This window comes from Apostichopus japonicus, chromosome 9, assembly GCF_037975245.1.
Source record: "Apostichopus japonicus isolate 1M-3 chromosome 9, ASM3797524v1, whole genome shotgun sequence".
Lineage (NCBI taxonomy): Eukaryota > Metazoa > Echinodermata > Holothuroidea > Aspidochirotida > Stichopodidae > Apostichopus > Apostichopus japonicus.
Window position 1 is genome coordinate 2,353,935 of NC_092569.1, and position 21,523 is coordinate 2,375,457.

General features: G+C 35.8%; 1 protein-coding gene across 5 annotated transcripts in view; it reads left to right on the forward strand.

Annotated features, from left to right (window-relative positions):
* LOC139974403 (uncharacterized) overlaps nucleotides 1-13,854 on the forward strand; it is a 114,344-nt gene extending 100,490 nt beyond the window's left edge. For all 5 annotated transcript variants that reach the window (XM_071981534.1, XM_071981532.1, XM_071981533.1 and 2 more), the window contains one exon: nucleotides 8,167-13,854. In XM_071981534.1, the coding sequence (XP_071837635.1) occupies nucleotides 8,167-10,377 (2,211 nt within the window). In that variant the 3' untranslated portion in view covers nucleotides 10,378-13,854. The remainder of the gene's footprint in view (nucleotides 1-8,166) is intronic.
* The last annotated feature ends 7,669 nt before the right edge of the window (nucleotides 13,855-21,523 follow it).

A 21,523-nucleotide genomic window follows, 5' to 3' on the forward strand; every position in this document is an offset into this window, starting at 1 on the left:
TACCATTGGGATATTTGAAGGTAGTATTTAAATGATAAAAGCAGAAACTGCTGCGCCATTGTGTCCCTATTTCATGAAGGTGATGTGAATCTTGGAATAATGTGCTTACCTTAGCAAAGGCTATCATATTCACCTCAATTATATATTAATTAAGTTAGGACCTTAATACCGAAAGCCTATCTTACTAACACCTGTGTGACTACGGAAAGTTATATGATATCTATGACGTGTTTTTGTCATTTGTATTCTCGCAAATTACTTACACAAGATATTTTATTTTATTGAAGGCATTTCATTAAACTATCTAATGTTTAGCACTTCTGTTTTCTCCATTTTCGCGCAGCAAAGGTCCAATAAGTATACTTAGATAACAGAAGCACTTACAAATTATTTGCATAAGTGTACACTGCAGTTTGTCTGATGTGATAATCCTGTTAAATTGCCAGAAATAAATATTAAATGAATGAACAAGAAAATATAATGTCTACGCTACTTAAGCAATGATATAAACTATGTTTGTGATATATGTTTATTTAGCTCTTCATACAACTGCAGATTTTAAAAAGAAATATTTACTTTTACTATAGTAAGAGTCGTATAGATAAAGATTTAAGTGCGGATTCATATTATACATATCGGCTTGAACTGCAACTCACTAATATGCAAAACTCATATTGTTGTGTCCGACAGTAATAAGAATGCCTTTTTCACCCAGCTCACACGTTTGTCTACCAGTGCCCACACATCAGCTTATTGAACATAAAATCCATTTGTATTTAGTATGATGCTATCAGGAAGGCAGTATAGCTTGAATGAAGCGTTGCCATAGCAACAGGTAACCATGCAATGGATGACGGAAGTGATTATTATGGAGTAAAAGGTAGAGCCTTTCAAATGGAAGGAAATGAAAGAGACCCGAGGCTACAAGGGCTTTCGTGATATTTTGAAGAATTAATTCCTTAGTTTTATTACTTAGTATTAAGTGCGCGTGTATCTTGGGGAATACATCAATTCCCTGATTAGTGTACTGGCTAGGTTTCCGATAAAGCATCCTCACTGTTAGCAGATATTTTAACTATACGTTCAATAAAGAAAAGGAATAGTCGACGAGAACGTTACTTATGAAAATCATTTGTATTCTAATATATATATTAGAAACACTACTTTGTTCCAACAAATGTTGAATATCCGTCGAATGTATTGTAAAATCTCTTGGAGGCATATTATTTTGCCCAGGGAAAGGAACATCTGTCTAACCCATGGCAAATGCCGTAGGATAGGTTTCTTAGGTTCCTTAAATTAAGTAATTCAGTACGTATTTTTCTTTATACGGTAGATTAAGCAACATCCCTTTCATTAGAATCCATGAATGTAACGTATTCAATTCCTGGCATAAAACATCCACATAAGATGAGTTTCTCAACTTATGCAGTCTCTCTTAAGAAAGTCTCGTATCCGTTTCCATTAACTCGGTATAGCTCATTTCTAAAGTTGACCTTTGCAGGGGCGTCGGAAGCTATTTGGGATTGGTACGGCAGATCAGAGTGTGGCCATCTATCATAATTATCGGGGGGGGGCGTTTGGTAGGTCAAACTACGCTACGCGTCACCATGATTGGAGCGTAGCGTAATGGAGAAAATTTTGAAAAAATGCCTCCCAGATTGCAGGAAATGGCACTTCCCGAGCTTGAAAACAAGACCCCTGCCATGCCAGAGTAGTCACATTTAGCCTACTTGCCGTCATCATTATTGAAAATTATTGAAAAATATACCTCCAAGATTGCATGAAATAGCAGTTCACATGTGTCATATGAAAAAACAAGAATTCAAGGTTAACGAGATTTAATTTACATATCAGAGAAGGTCCCAAACTGGTGCCATTTTTTTTTTCTTAGTCCTACTTATTTTTTTTTTTGCGCCGTGAATATTGGTCCGGCCCTGCTTTGTAGGTCAGACCCAGACTGTTTCAGATTAGCAAGACACGATTCAACATGCACTTCGATAACGTGAAGTTGAGTATTTCGTGAATTACTGGAGTTGACTATATTGAGCCACTAATTTGAGACTACTTTGAGGGACCGTGATGGAATTAGGGAATGTCGGATACACTATAACATACGCACCAAAGAAACCTTGAAAATATGTTAAACTTAATTAATTTTTACCTCTGAGAGTTACACTATATTTTTATGCTACCCCATGATGTTTTTTTTTTAAATACAAAATAACCCACATATAATAAATGAAATGAAGAAAGATGCTGAAGGAAAAACCCTTCAAAAGAAGAAAAAAACACAGAAATACATAAACTATGCCTGGGTCATTGTTACGGTTACCTTTAAAGAAGTTAGTTAATATAATCTTGTCTTTTTATAGCGCTTAAACTTACCTTTATACCTACACATTTAAAACCGAAGAAAAATATATAGATAATGGGTTGTAAAATTTGTGAAGATTCGAAACAACTAAACAACTTTACCATATAAATTGATATTCCCTTCGCATAGTCTTTTTAAGAGAGTTTTAGAAACGCAGAGAAATTATAACCTAGAACTGGAACCTAGGACTTTTGCAAATCCTCCCCACTAACAACTATCCTAGACTGATTCTTTTCATGTTATACTCCCTCTTAAAGGCCATTGAGGAGACAATTGGTATACATTTTCCTTAATACTTAAACCAAAATTTAACTGTACTAGTGATTTGAAAAAGTGCGGTGTTAACCGACCATTTCTCAAAATCAAACACATCACGTGACAAGTGCCTCTCTATACGGTACATTACGATACTTTCCGTTAATTGGTCGCTTCACCTTATGACGTCAAAGGATGATGGCTCTGCATATTCTGTTTTGGATAGACGAATCAACGAGGACTTCCATTGACCCTGTACAAACCGTGAACAGTTTAAACATGGAGCGCAGTTAGTGGCTGATACTGTAAAGTTTAGGTATGAAGACAGAACAAATACATATCATTGATTTACAATAAAAAATAACATAAAAAGCTGTCCCAAATCAATGAAACGATCAAAAGAAAAAAATTGAACTTTGGTTGAATTTTGTTGTTACTAACTTTATGACAGCATGCCGGCTGTCCTTTACTTTGCTTTAGTTAAAAAGCGTCTTCCATCAACTTCAAAACTTCATATATTATGAGTACATGGTCTTGTTGCAACTTATTCCAAAATTGATTGGAGCACGATCTTATATACTTTATATATCCACTTGATTAATAGGTATATACTACCTCTCTACGATATAATGATTACTCGACCTTCTTGAATGTTGGCAAGACGCCAATTCTTGGATTATGACTAAACAAGAAAAAATAATAATAATAATGGCAAGCAAGGATCATTTGTATCTGATATGATGTATATATGAGAACGAAATCAGGAATATATAACCAAAAAAAAACCCCTATGTAAGTATGTGGAACTGCAAGAATCTGTAGGTATAGACTTTATACAGTAAAATTAAAGAAAATGTGTAAGCTTCAAGTGGTTGTTAAGAATGGATTAGCTTCCAGTTTGTGTATATATGCTACAACATTGCCATAAAATACTGTAAGGTGTAGTGTTGATTGTTGAAATGTGAGTTACGTTCCCCATGCTTTATCTGTTATGCTACGGGTATTTTATTTTTGCCAGAAGATATAGACAGAACGGCACCCAGTAAATGACGATGGTTTCTTATAATTCACGGCGCCCCATGCATATGATGTCATAAATAAAGTCCCACAAGTCATAGAAGGCTATTAGGTTTCCAGGTTTCTTGGCTACTTGATATCTTGAAGTAGCGGCACTTCATGAACCTCTGAAATAAATTGCTTCCCCTCTCCCGTATTCTGTCGGTCGACTCGTTAACGATAGGTTTACCGATGGAAGATAATAAATTAACTTTTAGCATTTGTTGTCAGGACTTTGGAACAATTTATTTTTTTAAATTTACGTTAGTTTTAGCCTTCTACCTCTTCTTCTTTTAATTCTTCTTCTGAATTTATTAGAAATTTATTAGAACAGTGTGTTACGCTAATTACATATCTGTATCTTGACGATATCTCAGTATGCTTAAAAGTGATACTTCGTAGATAATTTTTACTTACTAACACATATGTTTTTTTTTCTTTTCGGTTTGAAGCTTCTAAAAATACTCCCGCGGGAATTGCTCTCCTTATATTTCTTCGATTCTTACTTATTTTTGACCCAACTTGAGGTCATGAATATTCATTTGAAATATTAATCGTATTTGTATCAGCTCTATAATTTACCGTAGCAGTTTACGCGTGTATGGATTGTTGCATACGTGTAAGCTAATGATTATGGTTGGTTTAGTGTCTCCTGTAATGCTAACAGAACAAAACGTAGACAGGCTCTCTATTATATATAGGTGACTAGTTTATGTTCATCTCAGAATATCTAACTGCATTATCATTTTAAGGATAGAATGAAAACATTCGTTGTATATGAAAGAAAGACTAGCCCTGCACCACTGACAAGGTATCTGAATTCTGATTATATAAATATTCTTAGACGGTCACGTGTTTACATCCTGTCTGGCGGTTTGATTTATTCTAACCTTACAATAAAATGTCTGAGGTCTAATATGAGCAAATGGGTTATTGCTGAAATATGTATGTACGACTTCACTATACGGTTTAAGGTTACCGTAGCACAATGTTGCCGCAGACATTGTGCCTGTCATACGATTTAAGGAATACATAATTATTACTGTCAATCTATCGGTTTCTTATTTACCTCATCTTAATTTCATCACAAGCTGATTGTAAGACTTTCTTATTAACATTAAAGAATAAAAACACTCAAAGTAAATTGTTACTGAAATGAAACCAAAACCACGTATTGTTATTATTTTCATACGTGTAGAAAGCTAAAATCAGGTTTAAATCAGTAATTTGGGACAATAATTTCTCGTGAATAAATCTTAAGTCAATATGTTATTCACTGAAGATACGATATATACAATATACAGCGATACGTAATTTAAACGAAAACACAACCGATATGACATAAATAATTACAATATTTTGTATAGATGGATATTGTTTCTAACACTCACAACACCGCCTCAAGGCTATAGCTTATCAAGGCATTTAAAAGTAAAAAAAAAACTGTAATTAAAGGTAGATTTTCAGGCGCAAAAGTGTCAGAAATTTCGACCATTACAAAACAATGCTATCAGTCCAGGCTGCATTTCTATAACACTCTTCAAGTGTTGAGAAACGATCCTTTAAACAGGTGATGTTCATCAATAAAAATGACTGGACTATGAAGTCTAATACAGAGACCATTAGGTCACTTCCACAGATATACAAAACGAGAATCAATGGGATAGCATAAGACGTTTAATGGCATGACATGTTTACAATGGTTACAAGTTCGTCAGTGAATACTGATGTTGAATGTCATCCAAAAGGGTTCTATTGTTAATATGAATTTAAAAGAACATATTTCGGTGGAGTTATTATAATGTATACAAACAAATGGATGAACCTTGACATTTAAACCTGCACCGAAAAGCCTACGACATCATCAATATAGCTTTAAATGGGTAGTCCATAGGTTTAACATATTTTAAAGGTATAGATATAGAACACTTTAGTACTAGAAATCATAGTTGTCTTTTCCTTTGGACTATAACATACCAATACTAGACTACGTTCGCCATTACGACGTTGTTACATATTTACATAATTGTTGAAACAATGCTACACATGACGTCACATTCTTTTGCGAAAAACATTGACATCTAAAAATAATCTATAGCAACATTGTTGTTGTTAGTAACAATCAGTCCGCAGAGATGTTTGCTTTTTATTCGAAGACATAAATTTCGCTGTTAAGTACATACAAGTATCGACTAACGGGCAATGTACAAACTACATAACTTAAGGCGTAGTATGTAAGCCAGACACACTTATATGCAAAACTGTCCATTTGACAACTCTTTATCTTTCATGATTTAACCAAAATTAGAAGAGAAAAAAGCACCTACATGAGTTCATTTTGAAATTTAACAAAAACATTCCTCAAGTAAAAGAATATTCCTCTGAGTGTTTCGCAAATATTATTTATGAGAAACTATCGCGTGTGGTTTTAAACTCTGCCTGACTTACGCTTCGGAGACCCAAGGATTTCAACATGTGCTTCAAACGCTCCTTCAAGTTGTCAACAAGTATTCACCCGAAGTCCTTCAATTTCCTACAAGCTCAAATAGTAAAACGAAAAATCGAGGGCTTACAGTATACCTTGTTACTTGCTAACGTCAGGGATTACCATGGCAACGGTTTGAAGCGATCATTGCGAGGTTGTCGTTTCCGCACGCATAATGATGCATAATTTGCGATATTTGCAGGGCTCCCAGTGATTCATGGCTAGATAATTTGTTGCTTAATAAGATAGTCATACATATTTTACCATTTCAACTAAACTGTGATGCTACCAATCCAGTTAGTTTCTAGGACATCTGCATCTAGCGATTTTTGAACATTTTATCTCTAAAGAGAGCAGAGCAACACGAGTCATTTTTCATTCTTATTTTGAGAATAATAATATTTTCCAGTCCACAGTAGATCATCAAAAATTTAAACAAGCACTTTGAATTTCCAGTTTCAATTATAGTTTTATCTAACTTGATAAGTTATGTTTTTATTAATCGCTGACGTTCACTTTACATAGCGCCTATTCAGAAAAAATGAAATGGACTGATGTTTTTAAGTATATCTTAACTGGTGGATATCTTTTTATGGCATACTTTGGGAGCACGTTCATAAATAGACGGATAAAGCTTTGAAAGGCATTCGAATGATAATTAACACCGAGAAAAGCACACGACAATATATATATTATCTTGCATGAAATATCTCATTTATTTAACTTATTTATGTATGATGTCCGCAAACCTACCCTTCTTCAGGAATATTTTAATTATAGCAAAAATTACCCGAAACCTCAGTATTTTTAGTGTGTTTAGTATATTGCAGTACCATGACCAAAAAAAAAACATGATGGCACGCGACGTTTACACGAAAACAATCATCCTTTGTTTTGGGCAAATACTTCTTGATTTACATAACAATATAGTAATCGAATTATTATTTTAACTCTTTATGATCTCCGGGATTTAAGCCTTTACCCGATTCATTAGCATTGTTTGGATGATGTAATTTTCCCTCTTTACACCAGTTTGATTAGGAGTTACGTGAGGTGCGGTATTGAACGCGGAAAGGAAAGTGGGTGGGGGGGGGGGGGAGGGATGTAGGGTTCGGGATGTTAAGGTGCAGGTGTGTTGATGTCTCAATGAAAAGAGAGAGAATTGGACTGGTATTTACACAGAACTCACCTAATTTATTTAAAAAAAAGCAATTCTGTCATTGGGAAGGGTATTAAATGTGGAGGGAAAATCTTACTTTATTTTTACCATCAATTTTCTTCTTTTGATTAAACATTTCATGCGTCAGAAAGATAATTACAATCGCGAATCACCATGTGTCATGTCATTTTCAGTGGTCATGAAGCTATTACTCGTCACTAACATGAAGTATCGTTATTGGAAGAATATTTCTTCAAATTGTTTGCAAACTTTCATAATGACTGCAGCCCACCCTGATTTTATCTTCTCTGTATATAATTCCCTTAAATATGAAATTAAATCATCATCATTAAACTGTTGCATGTGAACAAGTTTGGCTTTAATTACAAAATGCATGTTAAAGCGTGGGTGTCAGAGAACAGTTCCGAATTCAAATACTTTATTTATGAGGTTCGATATTTTCTTATGATGTGAATTTCTTTCTCATTTTATAACTTAAAATCATTTGGTTAAAATTATATGCAAATTTAATATCTTTGACAGAATTAAATGTTCCCGGCATTTTTAACAACCTTCTCCAAGAGAGAAATATTTGTAATTTGAAGTTGAAAGGAACACTGATATTTATTTTCCATGCAGTATCAATATAACCACTTTTCAGTCTATGGAAATACCTACTACATTATAGGTAATTCAGTAACCATACATAACCCTTTTGATTTTTTTTCAGATCCACAGTTGCCAGTTTTTTTAATATATTTTTTATTATACTTTTTTTTACAAAATTTCATTTTTTAAACATTTTTTCCCTCTCTCTTTATTTTTTTGCTCCAGGTTGTAGCCATCGTGTCCATCCTCTTCATCGTAGCTTCCACAATTGCACTTTCCATGAACACAATCAAAGATTTTCAACCGGAAGGTGGCAGCGGAGATAACGAGACACTTGCACTCATTGAAACAATCTGCATAGTCTGGTTCACATTAGAATATTTACTGAGACTCATCTCAGCTCCTAACAAATGGAAATTTTTCAAGGGGCCCCTCAACATTATTGATCTTCTCGCCATTTTGCCTTATTACATCACGCTATTTCTCGGTTCGGAAGAGGGCGTAATGCAATTTCAAAATATGAGGAGAGTTATCCAAATTTTCCGTGTGATGAGAATTATGAGGATTCTCAAGTTGGCTAGACACTCTACAGGGCTGCAATCTTTAGGAATGACCCTGAAGAGAAGCTACAAAGAACTTGGACTACTAATGTTATTTCTAGCGATAGGTGTTATGATCTTTTCGAGCCTCGCCTATTTTGCCGAAAAGGACGTCAGGATGACCAAATTTACATCGATTCCGGCTTCGTTCTGGTGGGCAGCTATCACGATGACCACTGTTGGATATGGCGATATATATCCGACCACTGTTTTAGGAAAAATCATCGGCACATTTTGCTGTGTTTGTGGTGTACTTATGATCGCTCTACCGATTCCCATCATCGTGAATAATTTCTCAGATTTTTACAAGGAACAGAGAGCACAAGAAAAGGCTCTGAAACGTCGGGAGGCCATTGATAGGGCTCGCAATGCAGGAAATTTGCTCAATTTCAATGATAAAGCTACCAGGGACCAGAAAGATACCACTTTAAGTAGTTGTGACTTGAGGAGAGGGGTAGACATTACCCATTATTATGACGACGATGCGTCGTCATTCGGACCACGTCACTTCCCACGAGAGAAGACGCAATCGTCTGATGCGATTGCGCAGCAGCAAGGCCATGACGACGGTATGGAATCTCTACCTAGCCCAGTTGACAGAGGTTCGTCGTTACCGACGATTGGTTATTTAGGTACAAAAGCTAAATTGAACAACAGTGAAAGTGGCTCTTCCGCCTCAAAAGCAGATATGCAAACTTCGAAACTGACTTTACCTCTTCCAATGATCAATAGGGCATTAGCTAGATTTCGCTCACGAGGGAAAGAGGACCGTAACGGTAAACTGGATGGAATTGAAACTGAGAAACACAATATGCAATGTGACGAGCTAGATAAGGGTCCTCCTACCACTGAAATAAGTTATGCAAATGAAACTGCTGATAATATATCAGATAAAACCGTGTCGGCGGTATGTTCCAAAGAATCTACCATTGCTTCCAAAGAACCCTCGCATAGCCCTGCAGAGTCAAGAGTGGAACTTGGGGGAGACCCATCTGAGAGTGAACCTTTGCTAAATTCACCTTCATGTAATACAGACAGGACAAAGCCTGATGGTGGAAGTACGGAAAATACCAACAACGACCGGAAACCAGAAAATGTTATTATTCAACGACTTGAAGATGGGTTTACGGCAGCATGGACGAAAGCACCATCTTCCGAACACTCGAGTCCGAACGAATTGCTCGGGGATCATCGGTCGATGCCAAAGACAGCGAAACGGTCTCCTGCACGGCGGTATGGCAACTTTGAGCAAAAGCAACGTCGTGCGTCGGTTGGGCCAACGACTGGTGCTCATAACACTTATCAACGCTTGTCACCAATCACCGTCGGAAGGAGACATAGCACCGAGGATGGCGATGATGAGAACTACCAATCCTCCTCAGATTCAATTTCCGGACCCTCGTCGGCATCGAAGCAACCTAAGAAGGCGACGAGCAGAACACGAGCAAGGCGACATCGACCGAGACCTCCTTTCCCGTCCGGCGCGGGTACGTTCCCTTGTCACAACCGGAAACCTCATGGCAGAAGGCAACACGCATACGATACACGATCTGATTCCAGGGCAAGTGAAAGCCCAGTTTCTGATTCGTGTCTAACCAGTTTTGATTTGTCAGATAACAAGGCCTGCAGAGAAGAAGAGCTGACTAAACGACCGGCCAGTCTTGATTTCTTAAGTTCTCATCAAAACTGTGGCTCAAACGAGAGTTCACCTGACGTCCCGAAGAAAGCAGACATATGTCTACCAAATGGACTTGATCCCAGCTCACAGAAAGGTGAAAATAAAGCATCAGAACACAGCATTATGGAAGGTAACAGAAACTTGGGTGTACAACACTGAAGGTTTGCTGGAAAATTTAGTTTAAGATGCAGCATTACTTTATAAAGTGCAAGTAAAAGTGAAGCTGAAGAACACAGCAATTATGGAAGATATATTGGGATGCAACACTGATTTCAATATGCAAAATATATTAAAGTGAAGCTTAAACTTGAAAACGCAGCATTAATGACATGTGTCAGAAATGCTTAGTTTTGTGTGTTGGATGCAAAACTCATTTTGAAATGTAACGTTGGTCGAATTATATCACACTGATGCTAGCCTACCATGCAGCAGCAATTAAAATATACAACCTTTACTTAGAGATGCAACACATGATGTGCACATAGGAACATAGATTGTAATGTTCAACACTGATTATAAGGTGTGAAACGCTCTTTATAAGATAGAACACTAATGTTACACAAATCAATTATCCTTAACTGCAACACTGATTTAAAATAGAACACTCTCTGTATGTTGCAATATTGGTTGCAAAATGCTCAACTGGATTTCAAAGTGAGTACTGGATGTAGGATACCGCGGTTTTCTTAGAACCACATATAAGGAACAAAATGGAAATAACAAATGCAAAGGAGTCGGTATGTTTAATATTCAAATGATAAGTACAATATTGCCGATCAATTTATGAATTAAAATATTCTCTAAAAACCCCTTTATGCAAAACAATACAACACTCACAACTACACAGTGAGGCATGGTTGTGATAGCACCTATCCAGGTCTTCACAATTTGACTTGGAGGACGTTAGCACAGAAGTAAATACACAAGAGTGAATCATACTTCAGAATTACACGGTTAATATTCTTCCACAGGCGCTACGTACGTTAGCCGATAGTTGAAATTCGATGTTGAGATAGAAAGATCTTTTCTATTAACTTACATTAGTTAATTGCGTGCTTGAAGATTTCTTAGGGTGTCATCCATGAACATTTATTTTAAAAGCTCCACATGTTTAAATAAATTTAAAAAAAAAACATTTCATTACAGGTAAGTTGTAATTCAATGTGTGCAATACTAGAGTATATTATATCTATCATCATTTTAATATTTTGTCATCTGTTTATACTCAGGGAAGTCCAGCGATGTTATTAATTATAAACCTCATTAGGGGCCTATCTCTGCCACTTATCATCATCACCTCTCTCGATATCTGTTTTGTAAACTTCTCCATTGTTTTATCTTAGAGAATGATCTGGTTTGTCTTCCACCGCAGATAAGTAGCACCGAACGCATATCAAAGTGTCAATGCATGGCGACTTTTCTACGCATAAAACATTTCAAAGTTGATTTATGAAGGCTGTAGAAATGTGCAATACAAACATGGGTTTTACGTGATAAAATATAATGACAAAATCCCAAATCTAAAGACACCTCAACTTGGTTACATGGTTTATCACATCGTGTTATAGTTAATCATCTTCAGAATGTAGATCAATGGATCACAGAAGATTTAAAGTGAGATCCTAATTGATGAATGGTAGCTATTATCAAACGGAGGTAATAATTGTAAGCGTCATTCATTCATGATGTAATCAGCTCAAAAGAGGAGTCATTTTATCACTGCAGAGCTAAGAAATGTGATGACCAATTTAAATCCAACAATACTGATGATAATTTCAGATACGCTAACTTCGTTTCAACATATGTTTAGGCATGTATGGTGCATAATTAGTTATCTTATTTCGACAGAAGGTCATGGGGGAATGATATAAACTTTGCTAAGATATTTATGTTAACAATTTGTTATCAAGAATTGCCATACTTTCTTTCCTACATTATTGAAATTATTATTTAACTTGTATTGTTAATTGTGTGATTGGTTAATTGTACATGCATAAGAAATCGCGTAATAGCCACATATTGGACCCGATGCCCATTGCAACATTGCGACGGATGTTCTTCGGCAAATCTTTTTAATATAGGCTACATTAAGTTATCTTTAAATGACAGGATTGCTCTTTAAATTTTAAAGCATTCCCGGGGTTAATATCCCGTTATAGATGGTTTAAGAAATGACCGTTCTTGATAATAAACCATTAGGTCCTTTTTATGAAAAAAATGCGAGATTTCAAAATGTTACACTGAATCCATAATAAAATTATGGATTTGGTTAATTGAGATAAATTTTTATTGATCGTTTGGCAAAATCTAAACATTAGAGGAGACTAAGAAAAAATAAAATATGCCAATTAAACGTGGAACTATACGGCACAACGGGGACATCGTATACTGAAGTTACCGTTTTCCATATAGAGTTACACTGTGTGGAGTATCTTAGTAAATATTGGTAAATAGGTAAATATTGTGTGTAACAATAACGTCATTATTCATAATGATCAATTGAGTTTAAGTCTCCTTAAAGGCAATTCCAATCATTTCCATTTTTTTACCTACATTTAGCTATATGATATCGAACACCTCAATTAAATTGCCCCCCACTGTATCCCATCAGAAACATTGCTTTGAGCTTCATTTTGTGTGTTGACAGTTTGTCATATTTTCGCTACTTAAACATTCTTTGCTTACAACCAAATATCTTATTTCTTATTGACCTGAAACCTTTTAGAGCAACCTATATCATTTAGTTCCTGTTCCATATTCTTTTTATTCTTATATTTTGCTGTTGAGTGATTCTATCAGTAATTTGGGATGTTTAAAGAGAAGCCTCGCATGTAGTAGTAATTCAGAACAGATTGGCTTTGAGTATATAGGGTTATGCCGTGAATGTTATTCTGCATACAAGCAAATGCAGTCATTTGTAAATAACTTAGATAATATATGTATCGTTTTGAAAGTGATCGGAACTACTCTGTAATTTTGAAGTGGTGCCAAGGAGTGTAATGTTCCCATCAATTACCCCAACTGTTCAAACCTGTCGATTTTAACACTTCGAACTGTTTATTTTTGTGAATTACCGAAGGAATCATTTAATGTCCTCTTAAAGTTTACACACCCACACACTTCACAAAAGAAAAAACTCATGTCTCGGTAATTTCTGTACTAACATTTATTTTCTTCCCAGGCTCTATTTATTAAAGTCCCTTAGTTATTGATACCCACACACAAACTTCCCACCACGTCGCTGAATATGTCACCGAGAGCTAAAAGATTTCGTTAAAGTTTTGTTGATAAAATGTTTGTCTGCGAATTGACTTTTTTTGCCTGAGCAGGAATTTCTTTTTCTTTTTTTCTTTTCTATTATTTCTCTTATTATTATTATAATTTCATTGCAAATATTTTAATTCTTTTATCTATTTCACGTATATATAAATCAGAGTTCGAATCAACTAAACAACCAGGGTTTTCGGCAATTAGTGAGGTTGTCTTAGATTTTAGCGTAATCTTTTAAATTGTATTGAAACTTCAAATGTATGTATGTATGTATGTATACATATTCAACAACAAAGATAAAAAAGCTATATATAAAATTATATACCATAGAGATATTATATGTATGAAAATATAGATGCAAATTAATTTATCTCACTTTTATGGGTGTAAATATTTAACAAATTAATTGTATACTTAACCGCTATAGATTTTATTCTGTGTTCATGTCATGTTTCGCTGAAAAGTATAAAACGATTAAACGAACGCTAGATTAGTATGGCAACATACGGCAATTATAATACTTGCTCTTAATTTAATAAAAATAAAGGGGGGAGAATGTAAACTCTTTGAGGACTTTCAGATCACTATTTCGAGGAGAAGGGCGTCTCCCACTTATAACGTCTCCCACTGAATAATTCATCTTATGTAAATTGAACAAACATTATTGCATATTCATGCCGGTAACATTGACAAGGTTTCGATAACAAAATATACAGTTGAATGCACTATTTCAAACATGATAAAGATTGTGTGCACGTTCAAGGAATACATTTGAAATAGTGATGCTGCATCAATTTAATGTTATAATGCCGTAACGACATTGTATGCTAATAATTGTCACCGGATATTCTTTACTGGGAGCATTTTAATCGCGATCCAAACGCCATTTCATTCAATATGTTTCATAAAAATATACAGGTTAAAGAAAATGTTCTAACGAAATTACTAAATTATGATTGGATAACGTTCTTGTCTGAATGTAAATATTATTATCGTAAGTGGTAACGTTTACATTGTCACAATCTTTTCACTAAAAAGACCTTTTATTTTCTTTATAATTCTTACTCACTTTATAATGAAAAGTATACCTCGTATATATTAGTTAGAATTATAGGCTCACCCATTTCACATTTGAAATTGTCACGAACATATTATATTACGTGTATTTATGGAAAGTTATATTTGCTGTGCAAATCAATATATCGAATAGAGATTTGGTTGCAAAAACACCAGACAGATAGACGCATGGTACTTATGATTGAAGTAATATCAGTATGGTTATGTAAACTTCATATTTTTCACAAACTGTATTGCTCATGAGAAGTAAGAAGATTCTAGTATTCATTTATAAAAGGATATGTCAGGTAATTTTTTTTTTGCTTTAATCACTGGTTCATGCAACGGTAACGTTTATTGCTAGGAAAGAGATATAACAGTTTTCCCTATAAAACAGATCAAATTTAAGGAATATTCTCTTAACCTACTGGTTTTCTGGTACCAATTTAATGGTAGCACGACGCGCCGTTCCAAATAAAAATAAGTAAAGAAGGACATTTCGTTGCAAATATAAAATAAAGTGTTGTCAAATATGGATAATTCATACATTATCAGGCGCGTAGCCAAGTGGGGGGGGGGGGGGGGGGGGGGCGAAGGGGGCAGCGGCCCCCCCCCTTGAGCATATTTTTTTAAATGTTTTTTATGATATCGCTAGTAATTTCAAAAGAGAAAATGCTAAGATGCAACTTACAAGGCCTGGGAAGTGCCATTTCCAGCGATCTGGAAGGCATTTTGAGCCAAAAGTTTCTTGTGCGCTTCGCGCCAACTCATAGTGGCGCTACGCTTAGATAGTTTGCAATGCCGAATCTACGGCTCTGATTGCCTACATTTTCGCCCCTCCCTTGGCAAATTCCTGGCTACGCGCCCGTACATTATGTATATACACATGTCACTTACGGTGTTGACATCCTTCAATGGTTAAACTAAAAATCACCGCCGTTCTAACACGAAATGGTGGCACATTGAAAGATGTTCAGTCTGTATGTCAACATGCTAACACTATAGCTGTTAACATGGTGAGAGGGTTTCTCTATATACAGTGACCATTCTCACATGAGCTGTTCATACGTTAAAACGATTAGTTTTTCAAAGAATAGTGCTGAAGTTTTCATATCAATGACAGATAACTCGAAAAACACCGAACAACACTTCCACCAAAGCATATACATATCTGCTGTACAGTTGAAAGAAAATGACGAAAAGCCCCTAAATGTTTTCACAGTGCGAACACCCCCCCCCCCCCCCCTCCACACCTCCGTCCATATATGCAACCCCAATTAATGGATCAAGTATCCCCACACAGACAATGTACACATGCTTATTTATCAAAACGAACAGGTGTTGCAAAAAGATCAAAACAACCCCCCACGAAGATTTTGACATTCCAACTTCCGCACACGGATTAAAATCCGGCGATAACAGATCGAAACTATTGTTTCGATCAACTCTTTATACCGAAAGTTGACTTACAGATTAGGAGTATAATATAAATAACTTGAACTTTAAGTGAGCGAGCCTCTCTCAATCCTATTGAGTACTTACTGGCTTTTATAGCACGGATAATTCTCTTCATTTTGTTAATCATATAGTACTCCGTTGTAAGTTACAATACTACACGTTTCGTGAAACTACAGCTATACAGGCAAATAGTCTGAAATAGTGTTACAGTGTATAATGACTATAGGAAAGTGTGTGTTTTCCTTTTGGGAAACAGGACCCAGCGATAAAGGCCCTCAAAATAATTCGGGCTGTCTGGAAGAAATGACTACGTCACAACCAGGATTGTACTGTGAAATATACTTATGTTTAGTGAAACTACAGCTATACAGGGAAATAGTGTTACACTGCATAATGACTATAGGAAAGTGTGTTTTCTTTTTGGGAAACAGGACCCAGCGATAAATTTGGCCCTCAAAATAAATCGGGCTGTCTGGACGAAATGGCTACGTCACAACCATGATTATACTGTGAAATATTTTTGGGGATTTTGTGGTAAGTTTCAAATGTCATTTTCTCTCTTCCTGTAAATCAGATATGTATATGCTTTATAGTGAAGTATTATTTTGTATTTTTCGGGTTATCTCTCTTTAATATGACAAACCTCGGATTTTATTTTAACTTACATGGTCACCATAATGAAATATCATACATTTTGACCTGTTGATACATCAAACTTGTGAGAATGAATGGTAGCGGCTATTTAATCTGACAGTCAACATATTAATAGAAAAGGGTTGACATTAAATTTGAGAAAGAAAGATGGAAAATTGTAAGCAATTTATCGCAAATGTCAACATACGCTAGATTAAAAAAAATTGATTTGGGGATACGGTGTGAAAAAAATTGAAAGAATGTTAATTGTCAGCAAAAGATCACTTTCTCAACACGTCAATTTTATGTTATACCAAAACGGACGATTTGCGACGGAGAGGTGTTGGAACATTGTGCAATAATTGATCTAAAAAGACAACATTTAAACATAAGGAACTGATGCGACTCTTTTATCTTGAGAAGTCGATTTTTATTCTGGACGAAGATGACATTTTGAGACAAGAAAGTGTCTAGATGTATAAGAGGTATACGTTTTTAGATTAAGACGTACCCTCCGTATATTTGCATATTCATCATACAAGGAAAAGCTTCATTAATGTTCTCTATAACTTGATTGGTATCATTGGGCAGATGTTTCCATGAGGAATCTTACAATCTATAGAAATTGACCAAATTATAATGTTTATTGTTATGGAAAGATCAAGCTCCACCCGCCACCCCCCACCCTCACCCACCTACATAAAAATAAAAATGGCGGCGTAATTTGTATAAATAAATAAATATAGAATAAATAATAGCAATATATCTTAAAAACCAGAAAGCTTGAAATCAATAATGTATCATTTCTCTATCAATATCATAGTTCTATACAAACTATGCCTAAGTTCCGCTATACCTTTAATGAATAAAGTCCCCGGAGGCTTGCACCCCCCCCCCCCCGGTCCTGGGTGCATATTGAGAGGGTTAACGCTATTCCTATTTCATTTTCTGTCAGTGTACGGGTTGCATCGGTATGGGTACAAATAATATCAAAGAGGGGTGGGAGCAGCAGGATACGGTCTGGAAGAACCCGGATATTGTGGCATTTCTTAATGCAAGTATGGACCCTTTGTCATTTCATACATATTACATGTTTATTTAGCTGTACTATGGTAAACAATACGACTACATGAAGTACAAAAAACAACAACATTTCTCCCGCCATTTCTTTATGCAAGCCTTGTTTGTCATCTAATACGACACCCATATTGCCAAAAAAAAATGAATTCATATTTTTGTTCACATTTCTCTCTTTCTCAAAGTAAAGTTATTGACATTTATTGCGCTGCGATTGAGTTTACAGTTGGCGTTAACACTATATATATTATGCCAATTTATGTGGCATTTCTTCTGCCTATGGAGTATTAACTATAAGTCTATGTTAGGCTCTGAGTCATATACCGAAGGTCGCAATTTGAGACTACTATAGCCTAACTACATAGTATACGCTCGACTTCAGAAATGTCATTTTTAGGTCCCTGGATAAAAAATAAAAATGGCTATTGCATTTTTTTTATTAAAACATTTTCTGTTCGTGTTCAACGTCAGAGTTTGTTAATTTTAACAACATGATTAAATATTGCATCAGCGCATCGATTTAATCCTTCAATTTATCTAACGATCGATGCAAAACCATATAGGTTCAAAGATCACCAATATGTCCTAATTGAAGTTAATTCAATAGGCCTATCAGGAATATAGCTTCTATCAAATATAAAACTTGATCGTAAAAACCTTGGAGGAGATCGAAATATGCGCTGCACAATATATCATAACATAACACAAAACATAGGGATAACTTCCGCCTAGACAAAGCTGTACGTCATATCAACATATGACGGCAGGAAGTGAAGGGGTGGGGGTGGGGTGGGAGGGAACGTTTGACCTCAATATTCCCAGAGAAGAAGTGGTATAGACACAATGTATGTGTTAATTTTCCAGTAACTGCGCGTCTGTACTTAACTAAGATGGTTGCAATAGTCTCTTGACCTACGCGAACGTCGTCCGAGAAATATTCCGAGTTTAAATGAATGCAATATTTAAACAGCCTGCAGGCATTTATCATAAATCTAGTGATTTAAAAATGAAAGATATTTAAGTTTGTGAAATGGTACGGTATTTAAATATCGTAAATGTACTACGTATATATAGTTCTTACATATCAAATAATTATGTTCAACGAAAATGCATATTAATTCTGCAATATAAAGAGTGTAGTGGACCTTTGAAATATATGGATTTTTTTTTACCAATTTTATTATATCGAGTTCTACCTTATATTCTTCTTCACAGTATTTAACAGAAAATGACCTACGCTACATACATTTTCTATACCATATATATCGACTGAGAAATTTTAAATATTTCGTTATGCGAATCAATACAGAAGTGTGTCATAGAACAAAATATGTAATTTCGTGTTTGGTTACATTTATTTCTTTGTCTTACCCTCGGTTTTGAATGATATATAGTGTCAATAAAGTTTACTCAATATTATACTGGGCGTAGGTAAGCTGGAAGATAGGAATAGACCATCTTATCGGACCTGGGTTCTCCTGTTGTGGTGTTTGTCTGTGGGGTGGGGCGTTATGGAGTGGGCGGGTGGGTGTGAGTGATTGGGAGGGGTCGGCCACGTAGGAGTGACTGGTCCACAAAGCATATCAGGGTATACATAACGTATTGTCATTGGGTCTCGTTGAAAATGGTAGAGTTCGAAGGATGGGCAATAATCTCAGATCACAGAATGAAAGCCATTTCGCTAGAGAGTATTTTATTATTATATTTCGAGCGGGCGGGCGGGCAGGGGCGGCGGAGCTGCTGTTACATGTACAGTGTCACGACCCTGTCTCACTGTATCTTGAAGTACCCCACCTCCCCCTCCAATTAAGTGTGTACCGTCTTTCATCAACCCATTCATCCCTAACAATCTATCCATCTCACATATATGTGTATATATATATATATATATATATATATTTTATTATATTTTATATATATAATTTTAAATTTGATTTTGATCATTAATGAGAACAGACTTTAGTTGAGATGGTTGTTCACTTTTCGTGTCGTTCTTTTTATCTGTCAATTTATTAACACTGTGAAACTACATAGAAATTTTCTATTATTTGAAAGTTGGGAACACACTCGGCGGTCATGCACCAATAAATCCTACTTAAAATATTCATTTTGACCTTTGTTAGGTGTGAAAAATGTCTTGTATGATTGGGAAAAAAGTTGTTACAACTACACGACGTGTTGAAGTGCGGATATATGTCATACCGATGTACAGACCGATAATAATACTATCATTCCGCATCAGTAAAAGGATAACACGGTATATCAGCCTAGGTTTTTCTTTCCTGTTTTTTTAAAATATTTTTAAATTAATATTTCTTGAAATTTTTATCTCAATTGGATATCACTGATGCAATAAGTGTAAAAATTCAAGGAAACTGTTACGCAAGTCATTTGAAGCTTGAAGCTGTTATAACATCCCTTCATACGAAGCAGAATATGCACGCTTCACTTGCATTTTACCGACGCAACGCTTTTTCGGTTGTAATTATCGGTATAGGTCAGCTAGCTATGTACCGACACTATGTGCTCGTACGTATAGTCGCTCTCTTCGTGAGATACCCAGGATCGCACAATTGGAATGCGTAATAGGTGTGACATAGCACTCGGATATTCGTAATACGAATACGACATCATTAAAACTTTTTGCAATATTTTTTATGCAGTATAAAAGGCTGAAATGTCTGGAATGTCTTAACTGTATATAGAAGTTGGATAGATAACAGTATCATGATTTTGGCGTATTTTTTATTATTGCATGTGAGTGCATGCTCAATACTCAATTTACCCGGAATTTGTCACGTGTCATGACTGTTATTATACGTTTGAATAATGTCAGATCTGATAAGGTCAGGGGGTTGCCGAGACAAAAAAGAGATAAGCAAGGGGTGGGGCTGGGTGGGGGGAGGTGACTTGCCCGAGCTCCAAGTTTGCAATGGTGAAAGCCGGTGACCAGTTTCATGAATGGCATAGGTTATGTGCCGCTATAGAACATGTCAGTCTTTCAACATACGAATTCAGGAGCATTGGAGTGTATCAGGCATGTCCTACTTGCGTTAGTCCCCCCCCCCCCCCTCAAGAAAAGGAGTTCGCCAACATAATTACACCAGGGGTGGATTCCGGAATTTATAGAGAGGTGTCTCGGTTCGTTACAGACGACTTCCGTGTTAAGGAGATTCTTAGGGTCCTTCACAGAAATAACATTTTAGACGTCAAATGGTGCAAGCTGGGGCATACTTAGAGGATATATATTAAGTCTATATATTACGTTTAAAGGCAAGGATATGTGTTTTTAACTCAATATTGTTAAGTTTTGAATACACGCCTACACCGACCAACGACGTAGTCATACATGCGGGTCGATTACATTTGTCGACAACATTAGTCTAAGTTACATTTTAACACCATGACGGAAAATTTTTATCAGTACATTTAAGAGGCTAACGCTAGTATAACCATCCAAACACATTGTGTCTCTTTGAGCACCCAGTAGTATGTACTAATTATCATGTCAGATTTTCGTGATTAACCCAATATAGTGATGATAAATAAACATAGGCGTAGGAGGCGGGGGGCCTGGGGGGCTGCAGCCCCCAACCCAAATTTTGTTGGTGAAAATTCGGGCAATATGGTGATAATTTTTCGTGCACCTATACTGAAAGAAGAATAATTTGCAGTTTGTTTTTCAAATTTTGTTGGTGAAAATTCGGGCAATATGGTGATAATTTTTCGGGCACCTACTGAAAGAAGAATAATTTGCAATGTGTTTTTCAATTTTGTTGGTGAAAATTCGGGCAATATGGTGATAATTTTT